The 11,322-nt window shown below is 39.5% G+C and overlaps 1 protein-coding gene across 1 annotated transcript; it reads right to left on the bottom strand.

The window, feature by feature from the left end:
- Positions 1-1,426: 1,426 nt before the first annotated feature.
- On the bottom strand, positions 1,427-1,930 carry LOC149231698 (uncharacterized). The gene has a single exon (XM_089381717.1). The coding sequence runs from the start codon at positions 1,928-1,930 to the stop codon at positions 1,427-1,429; it is 504 nt and encodes a 167-aa protein (XP_089237843.1).
- Between the last annotated feature and the right edge of the window lie 9,392 nt (positions 1,931-11,322).

Here is an 11,322-nt window from a genome sequence, read left to right as displayed (position 1 = left end):
TCGCTGACCTGTAGGAGGATCGGGAGATGATCAGAAAGTCCACCTGAGCTGACCCATTGTCTATATAGGGGAAAAAATGGAATCAGATCCTCATGCATCAGAAACCTGTCCAACCGCCGCCCCAGAGCTGCCTCCCCGGTTCGCTGATTGTGCCAAGTTGGAAGTTTCTTATTCATAGGAATATCAACAAGCCTATGTGCATCAATTAGCATACTCATCTGTTCAGAGATAGGATCAATCTGTGCATGATGTCCCCAGGATTCTCCAACCCCCAGGGAGAAGTTTAAATCACCCCCCAGCACTGTATTCTGTGTAATGTGGTTGCTATTCAGAAAGTTTTGCCAGAAAGATAGCCTATTCAGGTTAGGGCCATAAATGTTAATAATCCGGATAGAGAAACCCAGATCCCCCAAGAAAATGTCCATGCCGAGGAATCCTCTGCCCCCCCATGTGGAGAGAGGCCTGATTTTTCTTGGATTTATGCCAATGGCCAGACCACCTGACCGGCCACTTGCATCCATACCTTGAAATATCCAACCTGGGTGAAGAGCCTGTAGGGTTCGCACCGCCACCTCTGAGGTGCATAGGGTCTCCTGTAAGAATATAATATCACATTTGGATTCATGTATCAGTCTTTTCAGAGCCAAACGCTTTTTGGGGTTGGCTAATCCCCTACAATTGAAGGAGAGCCAGATCATGGGGAACCACATGTCAGGGGGTCAATTGGTCTAAGTGCCCCTTCTATGGTGTATTGTCGCCCCTGGGCGACATCAGCAACAACGCTTTGTATGGCCGAGTTGATTTTAGATGGTCGACCCCTCTTAGGCTTGCGGTATCGACCTGGGGAGGATCCCAGTCCAAGCAATCTGGTGCGGGCCCGGGGTCTGAGATGGTAGGGGTGTGATCCGGAGCCGACCGGGGAGAATGAGGGATCGGGGAGGCCCGGCTCCAATTTGTGAGAGGAGGGTGTGGTGGAGAAGGTAGGAGGAGGGGGAGCAATAGTGCAGAGGATGGAGGGAAGAGGTGCCTGTTCATTTTGTGGGGACCGCAAAGAGGTGTGCATAACAGAATGCAAAACTTCAGATAAATTATGAGAACTTATGGGAATAGATACGTTACCCGGATGAGATGAAGCAGTCTCCGCTGTCTTGGACCGGGTGCGCGGCGGAGCAGGAGTGGATGTAGCCTTCCTTCTGTTGTTGGTCTTCTTGGCGCCTTCTGTGGCCACATTTGTTGGAGTCTCATTATGAGTCAGATCCCCTTCCACAGGAATATTTACTCCTATGTTTTGATCCACTGTAGGCTGCTGTCTAGGGCATTTGGTATCCACGGATGTCACCCCCGAAATCAGAGGGCAGTCCTTGTAAAGATGGCCAATTTTGTGGCATCTTCGACATCGAAATGGTACACCTTCGTAGTCCAGAAACTACTTGCGCGAGAAATGTCTGCGATGCAGTGTGATTTTCTCCTCCAGTCCCGGCATGGTGTCAAGATGAATGAGGATGCGAGCCATGGTCATGATTCCAGTTTTTCCATAGGATTTTTCATGCTCCAGGTATGTGCCCAGAGCGTCACCAATTCTCTTGAAGACTTGCGGGGTCCAAAATTGCATGGGAAAACCAGGAAGTCGAACCCAGATAGGGCCAGCCCCCAATTGTTCATGCTCCGGGTCAAAAAGAGGATCCCAGCGCTTTAGCAGGACTGGTGCCAGTTCAATATGCCAGTATTGGGAGAGTATCCATTGGGTATATTCAGGCCTGTGAAAATGCAATGCGAACCAGCCCCTCGCGAGGACCCTGATCTCTGGTAGTTCTTTTAGAAGAGAGCCCCAAATCTCCTCCGTCCATAGCTTTAGTCTTTCCACCGAGTAGGTACGACCCCTTACCCTACCGACCAGGACTTTACGGGCATTTTCCAAAGCATCCGCCATCTGAACGTCTTCACCAAATGTGAGATTGATATCTGAATCTATAGCCCGAAGGCACTTGCCTTTTTTCAGTTTCTCTGAGCGCTTTCCAATAGGGAAATCCTTTAGAAGTTTGCGGCACGGATCAGATGAGCTGTGCTGAGCGGATCCCGCAGAGCGTGCAGGAAGCAACGGCGTGTTAAAACAACCCGAGCGGATGGGGGAGCGGGGGCCGATACTGCTGGTTCCCGGGAGCAGTGAACGGGGGGGGGGGGGGGGGGCGCAATGTATCCTGGGGGTTCTGCGGCATCAATGAGACGGATGGAGGGTGTGAGGGCGGTGGAGGCGGAGGGGGTGTAGGCAAAGAGGGTTGAGTAGGGTTCTGGAGAGGCGAGTCAAATGAAGGAGAAGTCTGCAAACAGGTACCCAGAAGATGGAGCGTTGCCGGTGAGAGGGGCGGACATTCGAGAGCCGGAAGGTCGGCCAGATTAATATCCGAGTGTTTCTTCTTCCCTGAGTGCGACAGTTGCGGGTGTAAGGAAGAGGCAGTTGTCTCAGAAGCAAGCTCAATACTCCGGGGTTTCATGGAAGGCCGTTTATTATATGCCCAGATGTCCTGGTGAGGCATGGGGTCCTCCTCGTAGTCCACGAGGTCCTCTTCACCCATACTTCCTGTCAAAAACAGAGGTGCCCCAGATAACCGACCAGGGAACCGCCTGATGGAAAGAATGGTAAACCTGTGCACGGGGATGACGGATGGAAGGGGACCGCAAAGTTACCCAGGTGCCAAGAAAACCGTGAAGTGGTTGTCGCGTAGCTGCCAGTCAATGGTCCGTGATTCCTGCACACAGTCCGAACATCGCCATGGAGAAAAACGAGCCAGGATCGTTGCTAGGGTTAGGGTTCCGCCATTTTCGCCTCAGAGCTCCCATCAAGTCCTTTCCGGTTCTCATCATTTACAAGCACTAACCTACATTTGATATAGAGTCAAATTCTTGTCCACATTAGATGTGGCTAACTTGATTTTTGGGCCAAAGAAAAGTTTTTAATTTGACTAAGTACACCTCTCTGATTCGTCCACCAAGGAAGTTATTCTAGAGCTAGAGAAGGATGAGGAGAAAATTCTCTCTCATGTAAAGAAAGAAAAGGGCCTATCATAACACTTATGTTAAAGTATGAATCCCTTTTTGGAATTGTTTATAGTTGTATGGTACAAGAGCTAGACCTAGAGTGTTGAATAAATCTCGATGAATCCACTGAATGAATAAACCCTAGCTCTTATACAAGAAAGAGGAAAAGAAGAGAGAAACATGCACCGACAGTTGATGTTGAGGATGTCGATGACTAACCACCTCAAAAGAAGTCAAAGGATTTCTTCATTTAAGAGATAGATAATTCCTTTCAATTAAGAGGGAAATGAAGACTCTTATGAAGACTACCATTACAATAATTCATGTAGTAAATGGAAACATCATAAAGTACAAGGAAATATAGTAGGAAGAAGGATTTTCCTACAATAAGGAGAGGAATACAAGTATATTGTTTCTTGATTCATAATGATGTTGATTTATAGACACCCAAGACCATGTCATGGGATGAGATTATGCAACAAGTTAACAATGATCATAAGGAGCTAATCTTTTTAAAAATATTGAAGGAAAAGGACAACGTATTATAAATTATAGGGTTTGTGGGATGAAACCCTAGAACTAGACTTGGAATTCTAAATATAAAGAAGAAGCTGCATAAGCTTAATAAAGATTACATAAGGATTTCAATGATTTCTTCAAGGAGGCAAACATCTAGAGGGAGTCGACAAGTCCATACAAATCTCAATCAAAATATAAGTAATTCATTTTTTCTCCCTAAATTACTATTATTTTTTATTTTTATTTTTTTGAACAACCTCTTGTCTTTGTATTTTTTTTCTTGGTTATAATTGTTTCTTTCATGACCTCCTAAATGAGGTTTGCAGGTACATCATGAAAGATGCTAAGGAAATGATTTTAAGCATCGAGAAGAACGAAGCAAAGTTTGTGGCAGAAGGACTTGCCTACGTGACAAAGGGAGCAATAATAGTAGAAGGACTTGATTACATGAAAAAATAAAGAAGCTATGGTAGAAGTACTTTCCTAAGTAGTAGGCAGTACCAGAAGGAATTGCATATGCAACAAGGGGGATAGTATAAGGGGTTGTTTCTGAGATAGAGGGATCAGTCAGGATTACCACAAGAAAGACCTGCTTCAACTTCAGAGGGAGTGAGCCTAAAAAATTGAGATGAAGGATTTTGAAATTATGTATTATTTCTTGGTTTGGATCCTCCTAAGCTAGAGGAAGTACATTGTCTAGATTTTGATGGACTGCAAGTCCATGACTATATCTATGGATCAGATATTTGCTCTGCAAATGAACACCTCGAGCTAGTATATGGTTAAGTTGAGGTAGATACATTGGTTTGTAGTAAAGCATATATTTCTTGTGTGGTATAATTGGATATGGACCAAAGAGGATCAATAGAGCTCCAATACATATCCATAGATGAGTAGATTGTGGAAAAATATTAGCTTAGTATGATGATGAATGTACCCCTCATTGTAATAGAATGATGGCGACTTTGTAGGATTGGGATGACCTTCTCCTAAACCCATAAAGGAATTTTTCTAGGTCATAAAGGACTTTGACCAAAAAGGTGAATGGCCGAAGGAAATTATAGGATACATTCACCTCTAAAGCTAGAAGGACTTGGCTAGGTCAACTAGAGGTGAATGTCCCCGGGAAATTATAGGATTGGAAAGATCTTCTCCTTACAAGCCAAAAGGACTAGGCTATGTCGACTGAAAGAGATAGATGTAAGTCACCTTTAAAGCCAAAAGGATTTGGCTAGGTATTAAAGGACTTTGACCAAAATGGTGAATGGTTCAAAGGAAATTTCTCTCCCAAGGAGCTATAAGTTTTTGGATGCCTAGGCTAGGTCATGACCAAAGGAGATTGATACAATTTCCTAAGCCATAAAGGACTTTGTCCAACTATGGATATATGAAGAGTTACATTTCCAACTCTAGGATCGATTTATTTTATAGAAATGCATCAACATGACAAACTCATGAACTTTTATTAAGGAAGGAAAAATTTCAGCAAGGGAAATCTATTGCATCCTAGGAGAATACCTCCCTCACTAAGAGGGAGTGTTGATTTTTGTGTAGCATTAGGAGGAATTCTCGCATGCCAAGAGGCATCCTAAATTGGACAAAGAAAAATATACAAAATAAGAATTTAATTTACTAATTTTTGGGCTTCATGTAGGCCCTAAGTGTCAAGTCAGCACTACAAGTGAAGGGGTGTGACTTTTGGTCAAAAGTCACCCCATCTATCCAATATAAATACATGCTGACCTCCTCCACTTTGACCAATTTAGTGATCACATCATCAACATATATTTTGATCGACATGTGTGAGGAAAGGAGGAGCACAATCTAAAGTTTGAAGTTGCCATTTGAACAACGTTGACTTTCTCATTTGACTAAATTTTTCTGCTTTGTTTGACTGAGTTTTAGGCTGGTTATATTGTAAAAAATTGGTCGAGTTGACCGTAGAATAGAGGTCAAGTTGACCACATAACAAAGGCCAATTTGACTGTAGTTTTACCGCAAAACATGGCCAAATTCAACTGCAGCTAACTGCAGAGGCTGCTGGGTCAAAGTTTGATCGCAAGAAGGATGTTTGACCAACTTTGAATTTGTTATTTTTGATAGATTTCACCAATGTTGATTGGCTGATATTTGACTAGGTTTGGTTGGTGTCTTTGACTTGGATTTTGGGACAAATTCCTAAAATAGTTCTGAATTATAATTATCTTTGAAGAACAATTTATCCTAAGAAGAAAATTTTTTTGGGATTTTTCCAAGGTTGGGTTTGCGCAAGGTAAATTTGTGTCTCTTTTGTGCTTGGCTATATCTTTATTATCCTATTGTAATCATTGCATAATTATTGAGATTTTTCTATGTATAATTTTTCAATGATTTAAGTGGTATAATATAAATTGATTAATGAATCATTAGGAATTAATTATTAGATTATCATATTAGTTTCTATTATAAAAAAATCAATAGAGTCTAGGAGAGAGAGGCCGAATTAGTTGAAGAAGAGGGCTGAAATATCCAGTGGCCAAATTTATCAAGTGGGTAATGGACCTACGAGAGGAAAAACATGGGTTGAGTTGATTGTGAGGGAGGCTAAATTCTCCAAGGGACAAATTATTCCTAGAGTGTGGATTTCCAGTGGGTCGATTTCCTCGAGGCCAATTTTTGGATGAGGCCGGTTTTCAAGTTCCAACGATTGTAATTTTTCACTGCATTCTCTGTGGGTCTAGACTGTAATTTTCTTGAGTAAATTAATGTGAAGGAAGATTGCGTTGGGAATTTTTTTATTGTAGTGTGATTGATTTCCATAGTTTATTTCTGTTGCATTTTAATTTTTGAAAGTTAAAATACCCGTGATTTTATTTTCCAACAAATTTTAATATTTTATTGAGTAAATAATTTTGGGTATAAATAAATCAGATATCATATTAGAAAATTAACATATTGTAGATGATGTTTTCTGTCTTAGTTTTGGACTTGTCACTTAGGCTTGTAAGAAACAACAAACTATTTCTTTTTCTTCAAAAAAAGAAAATTACTGAGTGTCAATTAATGCAAGTCAGGAAGCCTTGTGGCTCTGACAGATCATTTTAGATTTTGGATTTTGGGAGCAACATCTGACCACCCTTTGTTGTGATGATTAGTATTATCAATATTACCAAATATATAGTTTGATTTCAACACAACAAACAATATGAGCTACAAATGCACTTCATAAAAAATCTCATTCATGATCATGATGTGGAAGTGCTCTTTTGCCTATTGATCATCAAGCTACAAATATTTTCATAATCTCTTACAAAATAAAAGTTTTCAAAATTTTGTGTCGATGTTTGTAGCATTGGAAATCTTCTGCACAAGCTAAGTGTCTAACATGCAAGAGAGACTCCTCTTTAGGTGCTTGTTTGAGAGGAGAAACTATTGTGATTTCTTTCCTAAGTTTTAACTTAGAAAAAACACATTAATTAATTTATTGGTTACTTTTCGCTATTGGGCTAAAGTTTCTAAGGATAAATAATGTAATTGTTTAAGTGACTTGGATCTAATATCCACCGTTGATCTAAGTGGGTTAGGATTTCATGTTATCCCTCTAGGGATTTGGCTCAAGCAAAATTATAAAGTGAACCTAAGGGAGACAATGAAGAAACATTACATTTTTGAGGAAGTGTTTTTCTTAAGAGTGAGAGGCTTGAGTCACTAAGGAGAAAGAGAAAAAGTGTGCAATAGATTTATGGAAGGAGAATTTGTGTCAAGGATGTGAATCTTGAAGGGGGTTGAGACTTGGAGGCCGAGTTTCCTTGAACATGCTAGGACTTCTGGTGCATTGATTGTATGGCTATAAGGGTCATTATTTTGCAAGTACAGGTAGAGATATATCAATATCAAAGCATCTTCCAAAGAGGCCATATTTTAGGCATTTAATTGTTCCTTGGGCCAAAAAACTAGGGCCAAATTCCAATTTCTAATGTTGTTATATTTTCTATGTAAATTCTTGTGGGGTCTAGGCCCTCAAAATTTTCCATATTCAATAGAAAGTGAAGAGAGATTTATTGGCTAGAATTTATTCTATCTTGTGGTGATTTACTATTTATTTTTTCACTGGATATTTTATTTTTGAAGTCGATAACACCATTGTTTTTTTTTTCACAATTCCAGAATTAATTTGAGCATAAATTATTTTTTGAGTAATAAAATAATTGTGTGAAAAAAATTTGGATATGGTGTTAAAAGTTCAACACTTTTAACTATGCTGTGAGTTTAGGAAGTTGTCATGGAGGGGGTTAGGCTCTAATGCCTCCTTTATTCTGCTTTTCTATCACCTTTATAATCATTCAGTGTTATCCTAAATTGTTCTTAAGGGGGCGTGTTAGGATATTTATACCCTTTAAAATTAGTTGAGATCAAATTTTTCTAATGTGACTTTAGGTATCAATATGTAATTTTTAAACCTTTACAACAAGAAATTCCACATAGTTTATTTATAAAACATAAAAAGCAAGCAATTACAATCACACGTAATATTTAGAGATTTACCCTAGAAACCCTGAACTGGGAAAACGAAAAAAATGTTTAGAGCCACACTTCTAACTTTCATCATAAACTAACTTCAACGTCTATAATATAATATATAGGATCCCATGGAATCTAGAAGAACCCTAATCCATTGACCCATATTAGATTACAACCTTAATTAATTAACTAGAATTATAAAATTGTGGGCTGAAAAACCATGTGCTCAAAACCACCAAAAACAAACATAAAATATCATTGATGTTTTTTTTACACAAGGAGCTTCACCACTAAACCCATGGGTTGGGTCCCTCTTCGTTGTGCCCTACACATACAAATCATAAGTGGGACTAGTCATGCAACCACATACCCAACATAGTATGAATTTGTTGTTATGCACTTTGACAATCACAATATATTCTAGACATAGAATGATCTAACATCCATATTCTCCTTGATATTAATGATTATTGATCTATGGATTAACACCCAATTGATCTGTGATATGTATTTAAAAAGCATAGAGAGTCACCTAATGAATACCGATCTTGAGAAAGTCTCTTAGGGAAAAAAAATTCTTTTGCATTGACATATTGCCTCAAGTGGCCATGGACTATGTTATGAAACCAGCTCAAGAAAAGATAGAAAAGAAAGATCAACGCCTTAGAATTCAGCCTCTTCGAGGGGGCAACCTCCTTTACATTACATAAATGAACAATTCTTGGATGATACAAATGACAAAACCTCCTTTCTATATATAGGAGTCTAAGGAGTCACAATATAATCCAGCCGACCTAACAATAATAATATAAAGCCACAAAAATAACAATAGAGGGATTCTATGGGGCACAAAAATAACAATATGGGGGTAATAGGGGCACAACAATATAAATAAGGGGTATAACTACAATAGTAATGGGGTAATCACTAGTATTATAGGGACCCAACATGCCCCTCTCCTTCAAAAAAGTGTTGTCCTCAACGCTTGAGTAGTTCTGGATACTTCTGCATAAAATTCTCATCCTCCCATGTGGAATCTTCAGCGGATAAGTTCTTCCACTTGATAAGATACTCTGAAATTGATCGATTTCGTAGCTGTCGAGTTCTTGTTTCTGTGACTGCTTCCGGTTCCAATATAATTTTTCCTTCCTCGTCAAGTTCTGGCAATATTGTTTGAACTGGGAGCTTGTCGCCTATAACCTTCTTTAAACATGAAACATGGAAAACTGGGTGCAATCGAGAAGCTGCAGGAAGCTCCAATTTGTATGCCATAGTACCAATCTTTTGCAACACCTTGTACGGACCATAATACTTTGGTGATAATTTATTATCCTTCTTAGCTTGCTTTAGGGACATTTGCTTATATGGTTGTAGCCGTAGGAATACCCAATCACCTACATCAAAACTTCTTTCACTGCGATGTTGATCTGCCTGTTGTTTCATTCTATTTTGTGCCAACACGAGGTTATCCTTTAAGAGTTGGAGGACTTGTTGTTGATGTTCGATGTGATGTTCCACTGCCTGAACCTTAGAATTTTCTCTTAAATATGATGTGATGGATGGTGGTTGATACCCATAAAGTGCCATAAATGGGGTCATTTTTGTTGCTGTATGGAAGGAAGTGTTATACCACCATTCAGCCAGAGGCAACCATTTGACCCATTGTGTCTGTTTATCAGATACAAAGCAACGAAGATATCCTTCCAAACATTTGTTTACTATCTCAGTTTGCCCATCAGATTGAGGATGATAAGATGAGCTATGAGCTAACTGAGTACCAAGACAAGAAAATAATTCTGTCCAAAAATTTCCAGTGAAAATGGGATCTCTGTCACTTACAATAATCTTTGGGTTTCCATGTAGCTTTTGAACTGTTTCCATAAATGCAGTAGAAACTGTACTGGCTTTAAATGGATGTGATAATGCACAAAAGTGTGCATACTTGGTAAGTCTGTCAACTACCACCATGATGACACTCTTTCCCTCAGACTTGGGTAAACCTGTGATAAAATCCATTGAAACCTCCTCCCAACGTTGGCTTGGAATGGATAAAGGTTGTAATAGACCCGGTGTCTTAATTGTTTCAACTTTATTTTGTTGGCAAACCAAACATTCCGCCACAAACTTTTGAATATCTGATTTAAGGCCATCCCAAAAAAATTCCTTCTTAACCCTGTGGTAAGTTTTTAAAAATCCTGAGTGCCCTCCTAAGGGAGAAGTGTGCAATTCCATAAGAATCTTTTGTTTTAGCTGGGAATTCTTACAGAGGTATAAGCGATCTTTGTACCATAACGAATCATTTTGCCAGCTAAATGTATCAGAAGTACTGGAATCTTGTTGTAGCTTTCGAATAAGTGCCCACACTTCTTCGTCATTCTTCCATTCCTCCCTTGCTTCGTTTATCCAATCTGGTTGGATAATAGAAATGGCACACAACAATGCTTCCACATCCTCATCCTTTCTTGAGAGTGCATCTGCCACCACATTTTGCTTCCCTTTTTTGTAGATGATTTCAAAGTCATAACCCAACATCTTTGTGACCCACTTTTGTTGCTCTTCAGAGGATAATCTTTGTTCTAAAAAGTATTTAAGGCTATCATGATCCGTTTTTACCTTGAAGTGTCTTCCCATTAGGTAGGGTCGCCATTTCTTAAGTGCATGGAGTATTGCCAACATTTCCTTCTCATAAATAGCTTTGCTTAAAAACTTTCCCTTGATTGGACGACTTTCAAAAGCAATGGGTCTTTCATCTTGCATTAGAACAACACCAATTCCATTTCCTGAAGCATCACATTCCACAATAAAGGTTTTTGTGAAGTCCGGTGTAGCTAAGACCGGTGCTTGGCACATTGCCTCTTTAAGATGTTCAAAGGCCTTTGTTGCTTCCGGAGTCCATGAAAATGAATCTTTCTTCAATAATGTTGTTAGAGGTGCTGCTATTCTCCCATAATTCTTAACAAACTTGCGATAATACCCTGTCAACCCAAGAAATCCTCGCAGATGCTTTATGGATGTGGGGATTTTCCATTCCTTAATGGCTTTAATTTTGCTAGGGTCTACCTTAACTCCTTCATGAGATACAATATGACCCAAATATTCCACCTCCTGGACTCCAAAGAAACATTTGGATCTTTTTGCATATAATTGTTTCTCCTCCAATAGTTGTAGCACCCTGTCAACATGTTCAACATGATCCTTCCAAGACTTGCTGTAGATTAGTATATCATCAAAAAATACTAACACAAATTTTCTAAGGAATGGTTTGAA

This window comes from Pinus tabuliformis, chromosome J (assembly GCF_031772625.1).
Source record: "Pinus tabuliformis cultivar Carrire ecotype Pingquan chromosome J, CPIR1, whole genome shotgun sequence".
Lineage (NCBI taxonomy): Eukaryota > Viridiplantae > Streptophyta > Pinopsida > Pinales > Pinaceae > Pinus > Pinus tabuliformis.
The sequence above is the reverse complement of the archived record's forward strand: the minus strand, read 5'-3'. Positions and strand labels throughout refer to the sequence as shown.